We start from the raw sequence: 23,283 nt of genomic DNA on the forward strand, positions 1-23,283 counted from the left end.
CCTCCGTGGTGGGACAACAACCAGACCAAAGTAGGGGCCCACAAACCCCGCCATCGAGGGGAGGAACCTCAGCAGCGAAGGAACCACCGCCTCCGGTGGCACAACAGTCTCTGGGGGGTGGCACAACGGCAAGTGGACCAGCCACACCGCATCCGAAGGGGAAGAAACCTCAGGGGCAGCGAAGGAAACCCCGCCATCGCCGGTGGACAAAACCAGTCTCTGGTTGGCACAACAGTTAAAGGGGGGGAACACAAACCGCATAACCGGAAGAGGAAGAAAACCTCAGGCAGATCGAAGGGGAAACCACCGCTCCGGGGGCACAACAGTCTCTGGGTGGGCCCCCCACAACGCAGTGGAGACCAACAACGCCATTCCGAAGGTGGAGAACCTCAGGCAGCGAAAGGAAACCACCGCCCTCCGGGGTGGCACAACAGTCTCCGGTGGCCCCAACAAGGTTCTGGTGGACAACAGCAAGTGGAGCACAACCGCATCGAAGGGAGACCTCAGCAGCGAAGGAACCACCGCCGGGGTGGCGGATGGCCAAAACAGTCTCTGGTAGGCACACAGCAAGTGGAGCTACAACCGCAGCGAAGGGAGACACCTCAGGGCAGCGAAGAACCACCGCCTCAGGTGGCACAACAGTCTCTGGTGGCACAACAGCAAGTGGGGCACAATCCGCCTCGAAGCGGAGGACCTCAGGCAAAGCGGAAAAAAAAAACCACCGCCTCCGGTGGCACAACAGGCTCTGGTGGCACAACGGCAAGTGGAGGCCACAACCGCCCTCCGAAGGGGGGAGACCTCAGGCAGCGAAGGAACCTCCGCCTCAGTAGCACAACAGTCTTGGTTAGGCAAACAAGCAAGTAAAGGGAGCTAACAACCCAAACATCCGAAGGGGGAGACCTCACGGCAGCGAAGGAAACCCACAGCCTACCGGTGGCACAACAGTCTTCGGTGCACCAACGGCAAGTGGAGCTTACCAACCGCATCCGAAGGGGGAGACGTCCAGGCAGCGAAAGGAAACCCACCGCCTCCGGTGGTCTGGCACAACAGTCTTCTGTGGTACACCAAGCAGTGGAGCCAACAAACCGCATCCGGAAGGGGAGACCTCAGGCCCAGGAGGAAACCAACCGCATCCAGTGGCAACAAAACAGGGGTCTCTGGATGGCACCTGGCAAGGTGGAGCCACAAACCGCATCGAAGGGTAACCACCTCAGGCCAGCGATCCGGAACCACCGCCTCCGGTTGGCACAACAGTATCTGGGTGGCACAACCGGCAAGTGGAGCAACAACCGGGCATCCGAAGGGGACCACCTCAAGGCCAGGCCGAAGGAACCACGCCTCCGGTGGCAACAACAGGGGGGTCTCCGGGTGGCACAACGGCAAGTGGAGCCACAACCGCCTCGAAGGGGAGACCTCAGGCACGCGCAAAGAAGGAACCACCGCCCTTCCGGTGGCACAACAAGTCTCGGGTGGCCAACAACGGCAACAAGGGAGCACAACCGCCTCCGGAAGGGGAGACCTCAGGCAAGCCGAAGGAAACCACCGCCTCCGGTGCAACAACTGGCAAGTGGAGCCACAACCGCCTCCGAAGGGAGGGACCTCAGGCAGCGAAGGAACCACCGCCTCCGGTGCACAACAGGTCTCTGGTGGCACAACGGCCAAGTGGAGGCAAACCAAACGCCATCCGGGACGGGGAGACTCATGGGAGCGAGAGGAACCAACCGTCCTCCGGTTGCACAAAACAGTCCTGGGTTGGCAAAACGGCAAGTGGAGTCCCACACCGGGCCTCCGAAGGGGGGAGACCTCAGGCAGCCGAAGGAACCAACCGCCCTCGGTGGCAACAAACGGGGCAAGTGGAGCCACAACCGCCTCCGAAAGGGAGACCTCAGCAGCGAATAGGAACCACCGCCTCCGGTGGCAAAAACCAGTCCTCCGGTGGCAACAAACGGCAAGGTGGAGCCAACAAACAGCCTCCGAACGGGGAGACCTCAGCAGCGAAGGGAACCACGCCTCCGGTGCACAAGAACAAAAGGCAAGTGGAGCCACATCCGCCTCTGAAGGGGAGACCTCAGGCAGCGAAGGAACCACCGCCTCCGGTGGCACAACAGTCTCGGGTGGCACAACGGCAAGTGGGGCCACAACCGCCTCCGAAGGGGAGACCTCAGGCAGCGAAGGAACCACCGCCTCCGGTGGCACAACAGTCTCGGGTGGCACAACGGCAAGTGGGGCCACAACCGCCTCCGAAGGGGAGACCTCAGGCAGCGAAGGAACCACCGCCTCCGTGCACAACAGTCTCGGGTAGCACAACGGCAAGTGGGGCCACAACTGCCAACTGCCTCCGAAGGGGAGACCTCAGGCAGCGAAGGAACCACCGCCTCCGGTGGCACAACAGTCTCGGGTGGCACAACGGCAAGTGGGGCCACAACCGCTCCGAAGGGAGACCTCAGGCAGCGAAGAAACCACCGCCTCCGGTGGCACAACAGTCTCAGGTGGCACAACGGCAAGTGGAAACCACAACCGCCTCCGAAGGGGAGACCTCAGGCAGCGAAGGAACCACCCTGCCTCCGGTGCACAACAGTCTCTGGTGGCACAACGGCAAGTGGAGCCACAACCGCATCCGAAGGGGAGACCTCAGGCAGCGAAGGAACCACTGCCTCAGGTGGCACAACAGTCTCTGGTGGCACAACGGCAAGTGGAGCCACAACTGCCTCCGAAGGGGAGACCTCAGGCAGCGAAGGAACCACCGCCTCCGGTGGCACAACGGCAAGTGGAGCCACAACCGCATCTGAAGGGGAGACCTCAGGCCTAGCGCGGAAGGAACCACCGCCTCCGGTGGCACAACAGTCTCTGGTGGCACAACAGCAAGTGTGGACCACCGCATCCGAAGGGGTAGACCTCAGGCAGCGAAGGAACCACCGCCTCCGGTGGCACAACAGTCTCCTGTGGCACCCCGCAAGTGGAGCCACAACTGGCATCCGAAGGGGAGACCTCAGGTACGAAGGAACCACTGTCGGTGGCAACAACAGCTTGGTGGCACAACAGCAAGTGGAGCCACAACCTCCATCCGAAGGGGAGACCCATGGCCAGCGGAAGGACCACCCGCCTCCGTGCTACAACAGGTCTCTGGTGGCACAACGCAAAAGTGGAAGGCCAACCCAAACTGCATCCGAAGGGAGACCTCCAGGCGCGAAGGAAACCACCGCCTCCGGTAGCACAACAGTCCTTCTGGTGGCCAACAACGGCCAAGTGGAGCACACCGCTCCGAAGGGAAGACCTCAAGCCAGCGAAGGACCCCGCCTTCCGCGGTGGCACAACAGGGGTCTCTGTGGCACAACGTCAAGTGGGAGCCACAACCGCATCCGAAGGGGAGACCTCAGTAAGCGGGGAAGGAACCCCGCTCCGGTGGCAGCCAACAGTCCTCCTGGTGGCACAACGGCAAGTGAAGCCACAACCCTCCGAAAGGGAGACCTCAGGCGCGAAGGAAACCGCCTTCCGGTGGCACAACAGTCTCTGGTGGCAACAACAGCAAGTGGGGCCGCAAACCGCAATCCGAAGGGGAGGACCTCCGGCAGCGAAGGAAACCACCGGCCCTCCGGTGGCACAACAGTCCTCTGGTGGCCCAACGGCAAGTGGGGCACAACCGCAGGATGCCGAAGGGGAGACCTCAGGCAGTGCGAAGGAACCACCGCCTCCGTTTGGCCACATTCTGGTGGCACAACCGTCAAGTGAGCCACAACCGCATCCGAAGGGAGACCTCAGGCAGCGAAGGAACCACCGTCCTCCGGTTGGCACAAAGTCTCTGGTGGCAACAACGGCACTGGTAGCCACAACCCGCATCCGAAGGGTGAGACCTCATCGGCGAGCGGAAGGAACCACCCGCCTCCGGTGGCACAACAGTCTCTGGTGGCACAACTGGCAAGTGGTAGGCCACAACCGCATACCGCAAGGGGGAGACCTCAGGCAGCGAAGGAAACCTACCCCGCCTCCGGTTGGGGCGACAAACGGAGTCCTCTGGTGGCCACAACGGCCAAGTGGAATCCACAACCCTCGCATCCGAAAGGGAGACCTCACAGGCAGCGAAGGAACCACCCGCCGTCCGTTGGCACAACAGTCCTCTGGTGGCACAAACTCAAGTGGGGAGCCACAACCGCATCCTAAAGGGGTGAGGACCTCAGGCAGCGAAGGAACCACCGCCTCCGGTGGCACGCAAGTCTCTGGTGGCACAACGGCCAAGTTGGGAGCCAAACCAACCGCATCCGAAGGGGAGACCCTCAGGCAGCGAAGGAACCCTCCCGCCTCCGGGATGGCACAACAGTCTCTTGGTTGGCACAACGGCAAGTGGAGGCCACAACCGCATCCGAAGGGGAGACCTCAGGCAGCGAATGGAACCACCGCCTCCGTTGCACAACCATCTCTGGGCCACAACGCAAGTGGAGCCACAACCTGCATCCAAGGGAGACCTCAGGCAAGCGAAGGAACCCACCTACGCCTTCCGGTGGTGCACAACAGTTCTCTGGTGGTACAACGGCAAGTGGAGCCCACCAACCGCATCCGAATGGGAGACCTCAGGCCAGCGAAGGACACCGCTCCGTGTGGCACACAGTCCCTCTGGTGGCACAACGGCAAGTGGAGCCACAACCGCATCCGAAGGGGAGACCTTCAGGCAGCGAAGGAACCACCGCCTCCGGTGGCACAACAGTCTCTGGTGGCACAACGCAAGTGGAGCCACAACCTGCATCGCGAAGGGGAACCTCAGGGCAAGCGAAGGAACTCACCGCCTCCGGTGGCACAACAGTCTCTGGTGGCGCACAACGGCAAGTTGAGCCCTACAACCGCATGCCGAAGGGGGAGACCTCAGCGAATCGAAGGAACCACCGCCTCCGGTGGCACACAACAGTCTCTGTGTCCAACCGCCACACGGCAATGGAGCCACAGCCGCATCCGAGGGGAGACCTCAAGGCAGCGAAGGAACCACAGCCTCCGGAATGGCACAAGGCAAACAGTCTCTGGTGGCATCAACGCAAGTGGAGCCACAACCGCATCCGAAGGGAGGAACCTCCAGGGCCAGCGAAGGAACCACCGCCTCCGTTGGCCAACGTCTCCTGGTGGCACAACGGCAGTGGAGCCACAACCGCAAGCCCGAAGGGGAGGAACTCAGGCAGGCGAAGGAACCACCGCCTCCGATGGCACAACAGTCCTCTGGTGCACAAAACGGCAAGTGGGCCACAACCGCATCCTAAGGTTAGAACCTCCCAAGGTCAGGCGAAGGAACAAACGCTCCGGAATGGGCACAAAACATTCCCCTCCTGGGGTGGCACAAGGAACCACCAACCGCCTCGGAAAAGGGGAGACCTCCAGGCAGCGAAAGGAACCACCGCCCTCCGGAAAAATGGCACAAACAAAGTACCTGGTGGCCACAACCGGGCCCAAGGTGGGGCCACAAAACCGGATCCGGAAGGGGAGGACCTCCAAGGCAGGCGAAGGAACCACCGCCGCCGGAATTTGGGCACAACAAGTTCAAGGTCCTCTGGTGGCAACAACGTCAAGTGGGGCCACAACCGCATCCGAAGGGGAGACCTCAGGCAGCGAAGGAACCACCGCCTCCGGCGGCACAACAGTCTCTGGTGGCACAACGGCAAGTGGGGCCACAACCGCATCCGAAGGGGAGAGGGAACCATCAGGCAGCGAAGGAACCACCGCCTCCGGCGGCACAACAGTCTCTGGTGGCACAACGGCAAGTGGGGCCACAACCGCATCCGAAGGGGAGACCTCAGGCAGCGAAGGAACCACCGCCTCCGGCGGCACAACAGTCTCTGGTGGCACAACGGCAAGTGGAGCCACAACCGCATCCGAAGGGGAGACCTCAGGCAGCGAAGGAACCACCGCCTCCGGCGGCACAACAGTCTCTGGTGGCACAACGGCAAGTGGAGCCACAACCGCATCCGAAGGGGAGACCTCAGGCAGCGAAGGAACCACCGCCTCCGGTGGCACAACGGCAAGTGAGGCCACAACCGCATCCGAAGGGGAGACCTCAGGCAGCGAAGGAACCACCGCCTCCGGTGGCACAACAGTCTCTGGTGGCACAACGGCAAGTGGAGCCACAACCGCCTCCGAAGGGGAGACCTCAGGCAGCGAAGAAACCACCGCCTCCGGTGGCACAACAGTCTCTGGTGGCACAACGGCAAGTGGAGCCACAACCGCATCCGAAGGGGAGACCTCAGGCAGCGAAGGAACCACCGCCTCCGGTGGCACATCAGTCTCTGGTGGCACAACGGCAAGTGGAGCCACAACCGCATCCGAAGGGGAGACCTCAGGCAGCGAAGGAACCACCGCCTCCGGTGGCACAACAGTCTCTGGTGGCACAACGGCAAGTGGAGCCACAACCGCATCCGAAGGGGAGACCTCAGGCAGCGAAGGAACCACGCCTCCGGTGGACAAAAACAGTCTCCTGGTGGCACAACGGCAAGTGGAGCACAACCGCATCCGAAGGGGAGACCTCAGGCAGCGAAGGAACCCCCACCTCCTCCGGTGGCACAACAGTCTCTGGTGGCACAACGGCAAGTGGAGCCACAACCGCATCCGAAGGGGAGACCTCAGGCAGCGAAGGAACCACCGCCTCCGGTGGCACAACAGTCTCTGGTGGCACAACGGCAAGTGAGCCACAACCGCATCCGAAGGGGAGACCTCAGGCAGCGAAGGAACCACCGCCTCCGGTGGCACAACAGTCTCTGGTGGCACAACGGCAAGTGGAGCCACACCGCCATCCGAAGGGGAGACCTCAGGCAGCGAAGGAACCACCGCCTCCGGTGGCACAACAGTCTCTGGTGGCACAACGGCAAGTGGAGCCACAACCGCATCCGAAGGGGAGACCTCAGGCAGCGAAGGAACCACCGCCTCCGGTGGCACAACAGTCTCGGGTGGCACAACGGCAAGTGGAGCCACAACCGCATCCGAAGGGGAGACCTCAGGCAGCGAAGGAACCACCGCCTCCGGTGGCACAACAGTCTCTGGTGGCACAACGGCAAGTGGAGCCACAAAAAACGCATCCGAAGGGGAAGAGGACCTCAGGCCAGCGAAGGTAACCACCGCCTCCGGTGGCACAACGGCAAGTGAGGCCACAAACCGCATCCGAAGGGGAGAGACCTCAGGCAGCGAAGGAACCACCGCCTCTGGTGGCACAACAGTCTTTGTGGCACAACGGCAAGTGGAGCCACAAACCGCCTAACCGAAGGGGAGACCTCAGGCAGCGAAGGAACCACCGCCTCCGGTGGCACAACAGTCTCTGGTGGCACAACAGCAAGTGGAGCCACAACCGCATCCGAAGGGGAGACCTCAGGCAGCGAAGGAACCACCGCCTCCGGTGGCACAACAGTCTCTGGTGGCACAACGGCAAGTGGAGCCACAACCGCATCCGAAGGGGAGACCTCAGGCAGCGAAGGAACCACCGCCTCCGGTGGCACATCAGTCTCTGGTGGGCACAACGGCAAGTGGAGCCACAACGCATCCGAAGGGAAGATTAAGGGGAAAAAAAAAGAAAAACCAAATCAGGCAGCGAAGGAACCACCGCCTCCGGTGGCACAACAGTCTCTGGTGGCACAACGGCAAGTGGAGCCACAACCGCATCCGAAGGGGAGACCTCAGGCAGCGAAGGAACCACCGCCTCCGGGGGTGGCCACAACAGTCTCTTGGTGGCACAACGGCAAGTGGAGCCACAACCGCATCGAAGGGAGACCTCAGGCAGCGAAGGAACCACGCTCCGGTGGCACAACAGTCTCTGGTGGCACAACAGCAAGTGGAGCCACAACCGCATCCGAAGGGGAGACCTCAGGCAGCGAAGGAACCACCGCCTCCGGTGGCACAACAGTCTCTGGTGGCACAACGGCAAGTGGAGCTACAACCGCATCCGAAGGGGAGACCTCAGGCAGCGAAGGAACCACCGCCTCCGGTGGCACAACAGTCTCTGGTGGCACAACGGCAAGTGGAGCCACAACCGCATCCGAAGGGGAGACCTCAGGCAGCGAAGGAACCACCGCCTCCGGTGGCACAACAGTCTCTGGTGGCACAACGGCAAGTGGAGCCACAACCGCATCCGAAGGGGAGACCTCTGGCAGCGAAGTAATCCCACCGCCTCCGTGGCACAACCAGTCCTTTCTGGTGGCACAACGGCAAGTTGGAGCCACAACCGGCATCCGAAGGGGAGACCTCAGGCATCTAAGTAACCACCGCCTCCGGTGGACAACAGTCCTGGTGGCACAACGGCAGTGGGGCCACAAACCGCCTCGAAGGGAGACCTCAGGCAGCGAAGGAACCACCGCCCCCTGGTGGCACAACAGTAATCTGGGTGGGCACAACGCCAAGTGGAGCCCGACCGCAATCCGAAGGGGCGACCTCTGGCACGAGAACCACCGCCTCCGGTTGGCACAACAGCTAGGGTGGCACAACGGCCAAGTGGAGGCCACAACCGCCTCCGAAGGGGAGACCTCAGGCAGCGAAGGAACCACCCGCCTCCGTGGCACAACAGTCTCGGTGGCACAACGGCAAGTGGAGCCACAACCGCAATCGACGGGGAGACCTCAGGCAGCGAAGGAACCACCGCCTCCGGTGGCACAACAGTCTCGGGTGGAACACTGCCAGTGGGAGCCACAACCGCCGGGTCCGAAGGGGAGACCTCAGTCAGCGAAGGAACCACCCACGCTCCGAAGGGGGAGACCTCAGGCAGCGAAGGACCACCCCGCCGGAGCATCCGGTGGCACAACGGTCCTCGGGTGGCACAACCGGCCAGTGGAGCCACAACCGCCTCCGAAGGGGGAGACCGGGTCAGTCAGCCGGAATGGAACCACCAGCCTCCGGTGGCACCAATAACAGTCCCTCGGGTGGTTCACAACGGCAAGTGGAGCCACATCTGCCTCCGAAGGGGAGACCTCAGGCAGCGAAGGAACCACCGCCTCCAGTGGCACAACGGCAAGTGGAGCCACAACCGCCTCCGAAGGGGAGACCTCAGGCAGCGAAGGAACCACCGCCTCCGGTGGCACAACAATCTCGGGTGGCACAACGGCAAGTGAAGCCACAACCGCCTCCGAAGGGGAGACCTCAGGCAGCGAAGGAACCACCGCCTCCGGTGGCACAACAGTCTCGGGTGGCACAACGGCTAGTGGGGCCACAACCGCCTCCGAAGGGGAGACCTCAGGCAGCGAAGGAACCACCGCCTCCGGTGGCACAACAGTCTCGGGTGGCACAACGGCAAGTGGAGCCACAACCGCATCCGAAGGGGAGACCTCAGGCAGCGAAGTAACCACCGCCTCCGGTGGAACAACAGTCTCGGGTGGCACAACGGCAAGTGGGGCCACAACTGCCTCCGAAGGGGAGACCTCAGGCAGCGAAGGAACCACCGCCTCCGGTGGCACAACAGTCTCGGGTGGCACAACAGCAAGCGGGGCCACAACGGCAAGTGGAGCCACAACCGCCTCCGAAGGGGAGACCTCAGGCAGCGAAGGAACCACCGCCTCCGGTGGCACAACAGTCTCGGGTGGCACAACGGCAAGTGGAGCCACAACCGCCTCCGAAGGGGAGACCTCAGGCAGCGAAGGAACCACCGCCTCCGGTGGCACAACAGTCTCGGGTGGCACAACGGCAAGTGGAGCCACAACGGCTAGTGGGGCCACAACCGCCTCCGAAGGGGAGACCTCAGGCAGCGAAGGAACCACCGCCTCCGGTGGCACAACAGTCTCGGGTGGCACAACGGCTAGTGGGGCCACAACCGCCTCCGAAGGGGAGAGGAGAAGGAAACCGCCTCTACAAGTCTGTAAGACAACGGCGAGACGCCTCCGAATTGGCACAACAGGTCCTCGCGTGGCACAACGGCAAGTGGGGCCACAACCGCCTCCGAAGGGGCGACCTCTACAGAGTCTGGTGAAACAACAGTGTCTAGTGAAACAACAACACAATCACAATCTACCTCTACAGAATGCAAACCAGCTCCTGATGATATTGCAAAAGAAATTATTGACTTGAATAAAGATCTAGGTGATCTTCAGCTTCAAATTGAAATCACGACTATGCAGCTTGTAAATTGTTCTGAGGATGCTGGGAAAATTCAAGAAGTTAAGATACTGTCATCAAATCTAGAAGCTTTAGTGACAGAGCTGAATAACATTATTAGGAAGTTGGAGGATCTTCAAGGAGGTCGTCGTCGGTTCCTTCTGTCATCTTCCATCTTGTCAATGCTCAACTCTGCTGGTATTCAAACCGATGGTAAGGTTGGGCTCATATTGAAGTAATGTTTATTAGTATTTTAGTTATTGTTTCTCTTTTTTATCTATTAATGTTTTCTTGCTTTGATGGGGACAACTAGAACTATTTCACGACAAATATATTTGTTGAGATCTTGGAGCTGTTTTTACCTTAGGCCTTCTTATTGCATTGCCTCTGTTAATATTAATGTCATAATGCTTGGTCTATTTCGCCATAGTGGCTCTTTTTATTAACCTAATTCTTCTTTGTGAGCGCAGACTGCACTCTGACTGGAGAATCACTCCTAACCTCAATCAGGAACATGGAAAGGATGTTGAACACCCTCCAGAGTAGCCCTATGGCAGACAGGACACAGGAAGAGTTAGCTTGTACAGCCCGGAAAATGTTGGCAGCATTCTCTAATGTGAGTTCTCCCTTTATCTCTCTCTCTCTCTCAATTCAGTACTTAAAGAAAGTATAGTACACGCAATGTGTCGTGTGCTAATTTTGGATATCCACAAATATGTCAATTACACCGTCATATCTCTTCTTACGTTCCTTGTGGCTCCAGAAAACTCTCTGAATTTCTTTTTATGGGCCTCTTTCTTTAACATTTCATTGACACTTATAAAACGTGCATTTTCAGGTGGCCACTGGAACGGCAACACTCGCCGAAGATGAAAAGGAGGAGGTGCAGTTGATCTTGAACAACCTCAGTCAATACAAGTTCAAGGAGTTTTCAAAGTCACTCGCTGAGGTAAGTTCTCTAAGAATGGGCGAAAAAGCCTCTGTTCTGGCTACACTTCCATATACTAGTTTTATTATATTTATTACCTTTCTCCATATCAAATGCAGAAACTCAGATTTTGTTTTTAAAAAAGCACATACTCAGAATGAACATAATTTTTGACTAGTTGCATCTTTAAACAATATCCAACCTATGACCCATTAATATTTCCTTGTTAGATCAAATTTCTTCCATGGGACTCTCTCTCTCTCTCTCTCTCTCTCTCTCTCTCTCTCTCTCTCTCTCTCTCCTCTCACTAAGATCCTCTCTTTTGCAGAGCCAAAAATCCAAGGAAGCTTTGAAGCGCAGCTTGGAGAATCATCTTGAGGATCTGGCCAACAGGAAGAGACAAGTAGAAGAAGCTCTCGCAGTTGCCAGTTCTCGCTAGACATCGCATCTGGGCGATGGCTTCCTATCTATCCTAATTCAATCTGGCAATAGTCCATCTTCAAGAAAACGTTGCTAACTGAATTATAGAGAGAAAACGACTCTTCGCATTTAATGAACTATGATGAATGCCAAGTTATTGCCAGAAACTCAATTCTACGATGATGATTGTGATAATACCAAATTTGTGATATTCAAGAATAAATAATGACTTGACGGGAATCAGCTTCGTCTTAATGTCCTTTCAGTTTCCTGTGATATGCACTGTTTTCCTGCAAAAGTAATTGATTGCATTCATTCATTATGTACTATAGTTTTAATTACTCGTTTTCTGCAACACTGCTCTCGATCAGTGTTTGAGAATACCAGTGAATTTAAAGTCATTCACAAATTATCTCTCATCATCACGTCCACTTAACCAATGAATTCCAAGGAGAGATGGGCTGCCTCCATAACATCCTTCGTAATTTTAAAAAATTGAATAAATGTCTACATCTTTTTCTTTTTCTTTGAAATCACCACAAACATATTATGACACGACTGAATTGCTAAAACCTGTGGAATCTTCAAATTCTAGTTCGATAGGTTCCCGCCAGATGGGAGCACTCTTCGAGCCAGGGGTCACTGACATGCCGCAGTATCTGATAAATATTACAATATATATATATATATATCGCAAGATGATCCGTTATCGGATTCAAGCACAAAGGCGCAGCAACGATTTCTAGTTACGATGCATATCGCCATTACAATATAATCATTTAGACCGCAGCTCTAGTCCCCGTAGGAGGCCGGTGCCATCAGTGCACCTCACGCGGTGCACGGTAGGCATTACTAAAGGTTCTTAGCAGCGTCCCTTCGGCCCCTAGCTGCAACCACTTTCGTTCCTTTTTTATGTAAACAAAATATAAATAAAAGTTTCTTCCTCTCAGCCATAACCCATGAAACTCATCTGCGGCCTTTGAAACTTTCAGCCGCAGCCTGGTGGTGGCCTGTGCAGACGCAAGATGATGGCTAACTTTAACCTTAAACAAAATAAAAACTTACTGAGGCTAGAGGGCTGCAATTTGGTATATTTGATGATTGGATGGAAAATGATCAACATACAAACTTTGCAACCCTCTAGCCTCGGTACTTTTTAAGATTTGAGGGCAAACGGACAGAAAAAAAAAAAAAAAAAAACATCACAATAGCTTTCTTTTATAGAAAACTAAAAATCGGAGGAACCCCGTATGTATATTAGTACTATCAAGTATTACAAGGAAGAGGTTTAACCTCCTAAATACATAAATTATATTACAAGCAAAAGGGTTAATCTCCTAAATACATAAAAATACATTTTACAAGAAAGAGAGTGAACCTCCTAAATACACAAAATAAAACATTACAAGGATTAAGGGTAACCTCCTCAATACATAATACATTATCAGGATGGGGAGGTTTAACCTCCTAAATAAACATAAAATACATTACAAGGATGAGGTTTAACCTCCTAAATCATAAAATACTTACAGGATTAGGTTACCTCCTAATACATAAATACATTACAAGGATGAGGTTTAACCTCCTAAAATACCTAAATAACATTACAAGGGATGAGGTTAACCTCCTAAATACATAAAATACATTACAAGGATGAGGGTTAACCTCCTAAATACATAAAATACATTACAAGATAGGGTTAACCTCCTAAATACATAAAATACATTACAAGGAAGAGGGTTAACCTCCTAAATACATAAAATACTTACCAGGAAAGGGTTACTCCTAAATACATACAATACATTACAGGATGAGGGTTAGCTTCCTAAATACATAAAATACATTACAAGGAAGAGGTTACCTCCTAAATACATAAAATAACATTACAAGGATGAGGGTTAAGCTCCTAAATCCATAAAATACATGCAAGGAAGAGTTTAACCTCGCTAAATCATAAAATACATTACCAGGATGAAGGGTTTAAGCCCTAAATATACATAAAATACATTACAAGAAGAGGGTTAACCTCCTAAATACATGTAATACATTAGCAAGGAAAGGTTTAATCTCTCTAAATACATAAAATATATTCCAAGGACGAGGGTTAACCTCCTAAATCACATAATAACATTACAAGGAGATGGTTAACTCCTAAATACATAATATACTTACAAGGAAGAGGGTTAACCCCTAAATACTAAAATACATTACAAGTAAGAGGGTTAACCTCCTAAATTAACCTCCAAATACATAAAAATAATACAAGGATGAGGTTTAACCTCCTAAATACATTTAAAAACAATTACAAGATGAGTTTAACCTCCTAATACATAAAATACATTACAAGGATGAGGGTTAACCTCCTAAATACATAAAATACATTACAAGGATGAGGTTTAACCTCCTAAATACATAAAATACATTACAAGGATGAGGGTTAACCTCCTAAATACATAAAATACATTACAAGGATGAGGGTTAACCTCCTAAATACATAAAATACATTACAAGGATGAGGGTTAACCTCCTAAATACATAAAATTACATAAAGGAAGAGGGGTTTTACCTCTAAATACATAAAATACATTACAAGGAAGAGGGTTAACCTCCTAAATACATAAAATACATTACAAGGATGAGGGTTAAGCTCCTAAATACATAAAATACATTACAAGGAAGAGGGTTAACCTCCTAAATACATAAAATACATTACAGACGGATGAGGTTAAAGCTCCTAAATACATTAAAATACATTACAAGAAGAGGTTAACCTCCTAAATACATAAAATACATTACAAGGATGAGGGGTTACAGCTTCCTAAATACAATAAAATACATTACAAGGAAAGAGGGTTAAACTCCTAAAATACATAAATACATACAAGGAAGAGGGTGAATCTCCTAAAATACATAAAATATATTACAAGGAAGAGGTACCTCCTAAATACATAAAATACTTACAAGGGATGAGGGTAACCTTCCTAAATAAATAAAATACATTACCAAGGAAGAGGGTTAACCTCCCTAAATAATAAATACATACCAGGAGGGGTTAACCTCCTAAATACATAAAAATACATACAAGAAGAGGGTAACTCCTAAATGACATAAAATACATACACGGAAGAGGTTAACGCATCCTAAATACATAAAATACACTTACAAGGGAAAGTTTAACCTCCCTAAATACATAAAATAAATTACAAGGATCGAGGGTTAGAGCTCCTAATTACAATAAATACCTTACAAGGAGAGGGTTTAACCTCCTAATACTAAAATACATAAAGGATAGGTTTTTTAAGCTCCTAAAATAACTCAAAAATAAAACATACAAGAGAGTTGTTTGACCTCCTAATACAATAAACTACTTACAAGGATGACAGGTTAAGCCTCCATAAATACAAAAATAAACATTACGGAAGAGGGTTAACCTCCTAAATACATAACATACTTACAGAAGGAGGGTTTAAATCTCCTAAATACCTAAAATATATTACAGGAAGAGGGTTAAAACCTCTAAATACTAAAATAACAATTACAAGGAATGGGAGTTTACCTCCTAAATCCATAAATACATTTAAAGAGAGGTTAACCTCCAATTACAATAAAAATACATTACAAGGAAGATGGTTTAACCTCCTAAATACTAAACATTCATTCAAAGGGATTGAATGTTAACCTCCTAAATACATAAAATACATTTATAAGGAAGAGGGTTAACCTCCTAATACCTAATGGCTTAACAAGGATGGGAGGGTTAAACCTCCGCTAAATACATAAAATCATTACAAGATTGAGGTTTAACTCCTAAATACATAAATAAATTACAAGGATGAGGGTTTAACCTCCTAATACAAAAATACATTTACAAGAGATGAGTGTACCTCCTAAATACACAATAAAATACATTACAAGGAAGGATGGGATTAACCTTCCTAAATCATAAATGCATTAAAACATAGGATTAAGGGATTAAGCTCCTAATTACAATAAAATACATTACAAGGAAGGGAGTTAACCTCCTAAAATACATAAAATAATTACAGGATTGAGGTTAAGCTGCTAAAATACATAAGGAACATTACAAGGAAGGGAGGGTTAAACCTACGAAATACCATAAAATACCATTAAACAAGAGATGAGGGTTAAAACCTCCTAAGTCAATAAATACAATTACAAGAGAGGGTTACCTCCTAAATAAATAAAATATATTACAATGGAAAAGGGTTAACCTTCCTTAAATACCATAAAAAATACATTACAAGGAAGAGGGTTAACCTAAATACATAAAATACCTTTCAAAGAAGAGGGTTAACCTCCTAAATACATAAAATACATTACAAGGAAGAGGGTTAACCTCCTAAATAAATAAAATACATTACAAGGAAGAGGGTTAATCTACTAAATAAATAAAATATATTACAATGAAGAGGGTTAACCTCCTAAATACATAAATTATATTACAAGCAAGAAGGTTAACCTCCTAAATACATAAAATACATTACAAAGAAGAGGGTTAACCCCCTAATTAAGAAAAATAAATAACTCTGATGACCATCTCTTATCTTCAGTCCTCGGACATTAGCCAATTAATACCTTGCCTCAGTTATTTCAAAGACCATCGGAGTCATCCATTCATACTCGGGATAAATCCAGGCAACTGGATAATCCCGACTGAGGAAACAAATAAAAGCAAAAGCAATACCTGAAAAAAGGCGGAAAAAAGTATTTTATCTCATTCTCTCCTCCATTACCGAGATGGCAGGAATCTCCTCCCTTCTTTGCAATTAACAAAGACGACCATTTTTATGACCCCCGTCTTTTAAACAGTCGCTCATTACCCAATAAAAAGGCAATTCACAGTCCCGTCTTCCTCCTCAAACGCTCGCCCATCATCCCTTTGACGGTTGGCTTGTAAATACGTAGTCGCTTCGTCAGGTTGTTCCTCTGTTTCATACTCTGTATTCCTGGGGCGTTCGCTCATCAAAACGCTACCCGCTCCCTCCAACCATACGGACCCAACACCTTTCACCATGCTCATTTTTTTTACGACCACTTTCTTCCAGGCATGCTATCTCTTTTATATTAAAAGACCCGACTGAAGGTGTGTAAACCCTTCTTTATCAAAGCAGTTCACATCCTCTTCTGAGAGAAATCCTTCGTGGAAGAAAAGGTAGTACTAGTTTGCAGAGTAACCCAGGGATGCTTCAGCGCTAGGCCTAACGCCCAAATCATTATCTTCATGTACACTTGCTTGCATATCTGTTAGCTGGGTTACTCTTCATCGACAAATTTCGCTAACTAAATTTTTCAATTTCCACATTATAGTTTTTACTCATATGATAATTCTACACATCGCCAACGATTTGTAAAGCGAATTATGATCGCTCTGTCGACAATTATTCTTCATTGAAGTCGCCCACTAAGCACCATCTTTCGATCACTTTCCCCTCTCTTTCTTTCTTTCTTTCTTTCTCTTAGAATTCGTGAGGTTGCTTTTATTTTCGCGGATTTGTTTCGTGTATAGCAGACTTCCTTTAATTCTGTCCAAAGCAATCTCTAATAATCCAGTTTGATAATGCTACAAAAAAAGCGCACTCGCTCGCTCTCTCTCTCACACACACACATTTTCACGCCTTCAATGTTCTCTCTCTCTCTCTCTCTCTCTCTCTCTCTCTCGCTCTCTCTCTCACACACACACATACACACACACGCACACACAATTTCACGCCTTCAATATGTTCTCTCTCTCTCTCTCTCTTTCACACACACACACACACATTTCACGCCTTCAATGATATGCTCTCTCTCTCTCTCTCTCTCTCTCTCTCTCTCTCTCTCTCTCTATTTTCAAGCCTTCAATGTTGTGACCACTTAGCCCTTTCACCGGTTTACTGTAATCACAGGAATTTTATTTTTCCTCTCTCTCTCTCTCTCTCTCTCTCTCTCTCTCTCTCTCTCTCTCTTGCTTCATACACCTAAACAGAAGGCTCATCATTAGCTCGGCGTCGAACGTCTAAACACACAGCCATTCACCTTTTATCTTGAAATGTGTACTTTTGCCTTTCTTGGATCCAGGAGCCTTTCCTGTCCAGTATTTTTCACTTTATTTTTCTATCACTTTCCAAGTCTTCTCAGCCTTATCACCACATATATTTTTATATTTTTTTACTAAACTCTTTTCATCCACTACAGCCTTATAACCATAATTTTTACACATTTTCATTTAACTATTGTCCTCCGTTGCAGCCTTATAACAATAATTCTTTTACGCTTTTTAATTAACTATTGTCTTCCATTGCAGCCTTGTCACCATATTTTTTTACATTTTTTTTTACTAAACTATTGTCCTCCATTGCAGCCTTATAACCATATTTTTAACACATTTTTACTAAACTATTGTCTTCCACTGCAGCCTTATAACCATATTTTTACACGTTTTTTTTTTTACTAAACTATTGTCCTCCATTGCAGCCTTATCACCATGTTTTTTTAACATTTTCTACTAAACCATATTCTTCTACTGCAGCCTTATAACCATATTTTTTACACTTTTTTTTTTACAAAACTATTGTCGTCCGTTGCAGCCTTATCACCCCACACACACATACACACACACACACACACACACACATATATAATATTATATGCATATATATATATATATATATATATATATATATATATATAATACATATATAATATATATATATATATATATATATATATATATATATACATATATATATTACATTTTTTACTAAACTATTGTCCTCCATTGCAGCCTAAAAACCACAATGTATTCTACACATTTTACTAAGCTAGTCCTCCAGTCCCATAACCACATCACCTCTAAACAACCTAATCCAACGTTTCTCCAATAGTACTAATATTTCTGTCGCATCTGCATTACGTATCTCCCCACTCCTCGACATTTCAGTTTTCTTATTCCACATAAACGACACAAGCAATCATTGTTTTCAGAGCAGATTTTATCCGTATTGAACTCTCCAGTGCCTCTTCATACTTCACTACAATTAATGCACTCCTGAAAGCATGAAAGTGGGTCTGACCTTCCATGCATGGCAGAATTTGATGCCGTGACATGAGTGGTCGCCTCTGGGAGGCACAAAATGCTATAACAAGTAAAAGAATTCGCCGCGGGTTCTTCGGCGCAATTGAAATTCCTGTGCAGCATGTAAGCGTATAGTGCTATATGAAACTCTCAGCCGCGGCCCATGAAACTTTCAGCCACAGCCCGCTTGTGGCCTGTGTTGTTGGCACCTGCACCGGTACTAGACGCACGATCATGGCCAACTTTAACCTTAACTAAAATTAAAACTACTGAGGCTACAGAACTGCAATTTGGTATGTTTGATGATTAGAGGGTGGATGATCGACATACCAATTTGCAGCCCTCTAGCCTCAGTAGTTGTTTAAGATCTGACGGCGGAGACAAAAAGTGCGGACGCACAGGCAAATAGCCATCTCAACTTACAGAAAACTAAAACGTCCGAAATTTTAATAATCTGGATAATGAAGTTAAACGATGCTCAAGAAGAGACAAGAGAATATTTGGACAAACAGTTTGCTGATGTTAAAAACAACATGGGTTAGCAGGGTACCCCACACAATTATCAATTAAATATCTGTGGGGGAAAAGGAACAGGAAAATACCAATCAAAAGAAAGGACGGGTTAACAGTAACACCAAAAGAAGAACGCTGCACTGGACATTTATGTGAGATCACGAACAAAAGATGTGAGGGGGAATCATTTGATTAACATACCAGAGGCTGACGAAGACTTGAATGTGCTTCTGAGTGGAATCATTGAATCAATAAAAAGAAACTTATGAGATGGAAAACCCCAGGTTACGTCAGAATAGAGGTGGGACTTATGAGGTCATTCAACGCTGAAACGGATACTGACACTAAAAAGTTTTTAAAGGTGCAACAGAAGGAAAACATCACACCTGCCTAATGAAACAACTGTTAGGAGAGGGTGGAAAGTTAGATGGAAGAAAGAGAATATGAACGGAGGTACAGTAAAAGAAATGAAAGAGTATGGAATGAGGACTGGATGACTGGAAGCTGGAATTCATGGGCAAAGTTCCAAAGAAAGGTGACCTGACTGACTGTGACTCCACAGATACATAGTACTTCCTCTGGGTAATAAAAAGACACAGCATGCTTATAGCTGGTCCGATGGTATAGTGGTTAGTGTCGTGGTATGCCACTCAGATGTCGTGGGCTTGCGTCTCCCCTATGGCAATGTATCTGTATCATGCTTAATTACTGCTGCAGTGTGGGGTCTGCGGTGGGAGGTTGAAACCAACACTCTGGAAGCTTTGATTTCGAGTCAGTGGCCCCTTTTGTGTGCTTGTTGTTCCATGTGGACAGGTTTCATCTACTGAAATAATAATAATAATAATAATAATAATAATAATAATAATAATAATAATAATAATAATATCCTCAACCGGGCGAAGAAGGATACTGACAACAACCTTAGGGGTAAACAATCTGGTTTTGGAAAATGCAGAGTGGCATAGATCAAATAACAGTGTTAAAGCATATTTTGCAGTAATGTATGAAATTTTAAAAAATGCCCTTATGACTGGTTTCGTTGATTACCAGAAGGCATCTGACTTCGTCCACGGACCAATATCATGGAAGGTCTTGCATCACTTTGGCATTCCCGCGAAAAATCAAGGAAACTGAAATTATCCATGAACGACTTACACGCGAAATTAATCTTTTTGTCTGTTTGTGAGTATGGTGATTTTACGTTGCATAGGACCAGTGGCTATTCAGCAACGGGACCAACGGCCTTTATGTGACTTCTGAACCACGTCGAGAGTGAACTTCTATGGCGGCCACCGAGGTGGCAAGTCAAGATCATACCGATCACACCACTGAGGCGCTTCGAAGTTAATCTTGATGGACTCTTGTCAAGAGAATTTGCAGTGAAGAACGGGACACCAATGGAGAATGTTACTCCATACATTTAATATAAAGAGAAGAATAGTGGTAGAAGATATAGGAAATGAGGAGGATTAAACTGGACTAAAAATCTAGATATGGGACGAATGATAAATCTACGAAAAACAAAAATAAGCACTAGGTGATGACATAACATTACATGAAGAAAAGATTAAAAATGTTGAATCTTTCACTCAATGAAGAACAATGATATCCAATACAAGTTTTCTCGAGTTGGAATTTGGTGAAGAACTGAAAAGAAGGCAACTCAAACAATGAGCAGGCTGAATAAGATTTGGAAATCAAATAGACCGACATTGAGTAAGACAGGGTGAAAAAAAAAAAAAAAAAAAAAAAAAGCCCAGTACGACCTGTGTAAGAACATGAATCTAAAAGAAAAATAAATAAAAATTACAGAAAAATTCCGTCGACTTTAAGTAAAGCTTTAAAAAGAAAATTATACATTTACACATAATCCCTAAAAGGAAACTACGCAAGTTCCATATCTGGATGAGAAAATGATGACAGGGAGACAGAAATGGCCTGGTCTCGTCTTCCCCACAACACCTTAGGTCCCAGCCAAGCGCTGGGACCTATGAGGTCAATCAGCGCTGAAAGATAAACTGACAGTCGAAAGGTTTGAAAGGTGTAACAGAAGGAAAACCTCGCAGTTGCAGTATGAGAAAACTATTAGGAGAAGGTAGAAAGTAAGATGGAATAAAGCAAATATGAACGGAGGTGCAGTAAAAGGAATTAAAGGGGTTGCAGCTAGGGGCCGAAGGGACGATCACAGCTGGGCTCCTGTGGGGGAGACCTAGACCTATACATGAATGAGAGCATGAGAACGGCGACGGGGATATTACCCCTTTGCTTCACAAGGCGCTGGTAGCGAATAATATGATGATTATTATTCAACAATCGGAACGAGTCTTGTACGGGTCCGACTAGGCCTACTTGGTGGAAAATTATATCCTATGAATATTTCTCTCCCTTCATCTGTTTATCACGCTCTGTGCGAGTCTTATCCGTTCTTGCCTGGACCATCTCTCACTGTTGTTAGTTAATCTAAAGTCTTTCTGTTTTAACTAACCCCCTGAAACCTACAGCTTAATATCACTCTTCAGCAAACCTACTCATGATCTTCCACCAAACACGCAAACTTTCTATCACAGTCGCACCTCTCTCTCTCTCTCTCTCTCTCTCTCTCTCTCTCTATATCTCTTCTCCTCTCTCTCTCTCTCTCTCTTTGTGTGTGTGTGTGTGTGTGTGTGTGTGCCATGGAATTTCACAGTCCTGTATCTGTATTCCATTACTTCTTTGAACTTGAAGGGCGAATGTAGTACAACCATAAATAGTTCACTGAACAAGATTTTTTTCTTAGAGCCTAAACAAACTCAGCTTCTTGGTACATTATTATCATATGTATGTGACTCGGTGTCTGGTTTGTGGACGGGTTTGTACATATGTGTGCACTTTTGTATATACTGTACGTTAAGTTCACTGAAAAACCTTATCCATTTTCCTCAACTTGACCGGTATTACGTTTGCTTACTTTCAAGTTCGTGTTTACAGTAAACATCACCAGTTATTTGAATGTCATGAAATAATATAGTCAAGCAAAACGCAAAATAATAAAAGAAAAAAGAATATTGGAAAAATGAAAACGCAAACCGCAAAATAAAAAACAGAAAAAAGTGGAAAAATGAAAAACAAGAAAACAGCAAAATGGGACTATTCACACACACACACAAAAACTGTAAGAACGTCATACAATCACTGTAATTAACGTAAGGCTAATATTAATTTTTTTTTAAAGTATAACAAAAAAGACAAAGAAAGAGAAAGGTTGATTAAATAACAGAAAATGAAGTTTGGAATTTGGTCATGAAATCAATATTTTTCCCTACACATATTTTGGAAATAATTCTTCTACCTTCAAGTTACCCAGACTCATCGAAAATTGAAATGGCGCGAGTACAAAGAAAGAAAATAAAAATCAATCACAACTAAAACTCAAGTGAATAATAAGACTGATACCCTAATTACGCTCAGGTCATGCCCAGAGGATGAGAGAGCCTCGGGGCGGCCAAGAAGTGGCGATTGACCAACAGGGCATCATCCAGTAGAATCACACTGGAACGGCTACTGACGCCATAAGCCACGCCCCCTCTTCTTTTTTCCTCCTCCACAGCCGCCTCTCTCTTCTTCTTCTCCTCCTCCTCCTGGGCTTCTTCCACCTTCAGGAAAGCCCCAGGACCTTGGAGAGGAAGTTCCTCCTAGTGAATGGGCTTTGGATATATAAGCAGACGCCCGGTCAGGACGGTAGTCACTTCGTCCCAACACATCCACCGGAGGTGAGTATGAGACTATTTCAACATGGAGGCAAGGCAATCTGGTTCTGATGACGCTTGCTTATATTCATTACTTGAGTTGTGGGTCACCGGGACGTCTTGGTTATTTCTTGAGGGTTTGCTCCAGCAAGGGTACGATGAACTCGCTTTATCCCATTGGATATTCTTATCTACTTTATTTTGTTTTACAGATGCCTATCGGTCTATCTAGCTATCTCTCGCCCTTGTGACTTACAGTTTATATGAGCCAATTCCAAAAGCTGCCTTACTCATCTTTGTATGGAGACTTGTTCCGTTTACCAAAAATCCTCCTCCTCCCCTTCCTCGATCAATTACTGAACGTGGAATTTTGACAAAACCTTGAGTTGACTGCCAAGCCAACACAATTATCACCTGCAAAACGTCAGCAACAGTACCACCCGCCTTTAAGGTACAATATTTTGTATCCATCTAATACAGAAAGTGCATCTTCAGGGGTCGTTATCTAGGACTAGTATTTCTTTGGAGAGAGAGATAATCGTTATGATATTTACAGTCTTTTGTTTATATTATGTCTTTACGGT

General features: G+C 48.0%; 3 protein-coding genes across 3 annotated transcripts; 2 read left to right on the forward strand and 1 right to left on the reverse strand.

The window, feature by feature from the left end:
• The first annotated feature begins 3,079 nt into the window (after positions 1-3,079).
• LOC135201211 (uncharacterized) lies at positions 3,080-5,240 on the forward strand. Its single transcript, XM_064230089.1, has 2 exons — positions 3,080-4,814; positions 4,936-5,240. Exons 1-2 carry the CDS (start codon positions 3,080-3,082, stop codon positions 5,238-5,240), a joined length of 2,040 nt encoding a protein of 679 aa, XP_064086159.1.
• Positions 5,241-6,403: 1,163 nt separating this feature from the next.
• LOC135201212 (mediator of DNA damage checkpoint protein 1-like) lies at positions 6,404-7,128 on the reverse strand. Its single transcript, XM_064230090.1, has 2 exons — positions 6,706-7,128; positions 6,404-6,448 (listed from the first exon to the last, which is right to left on the reverse strand). The coding sequence occupies exons 1-2, from the start codon at positions 7,126-7,128 to the stop codon at positions 6,404-6,406; spliced, it is 468 nt and encodes a 155-aa protein (XP_064086160.1).
• Positions 7,129-8,865: 1,737 nt separating this feature from the next.
• LOC135201213 (uncharacterized) lies at positions 8,866-11,626 on the forward strand (the record flags this gene model as incomplete). The annotated part of the gene is made up of 5 exons (XM_064230091.1): positions 8,866-9,614; positions 9,845-10,251; positions 10,509-10,654; positions 10,877-10,987; positions 11,295-11,626. Coding segments are annotated over 5 exons (1,524 nt in total), but the record flags the coding sequence as incomplete, so codon positions are not given.
• Positions 11,627-23,283: the final 11,657 nt, after the last annotated feature.

This window comes from Macrobrachium nipponense, chromosome 28, assembly GCF_015104395.2.
Source record: "Macrobrachium nipponense isolate FS-2020 chromosome 28, ASM1510439v2, whole genome shotgun sequence".
Lineage (NCBI taxonomy): Eukaryota > Metazoa > Arthropoda > Malacostraca > Decapoda > Palaemonidae > Macrobrachium > Macrobrachium nipponense.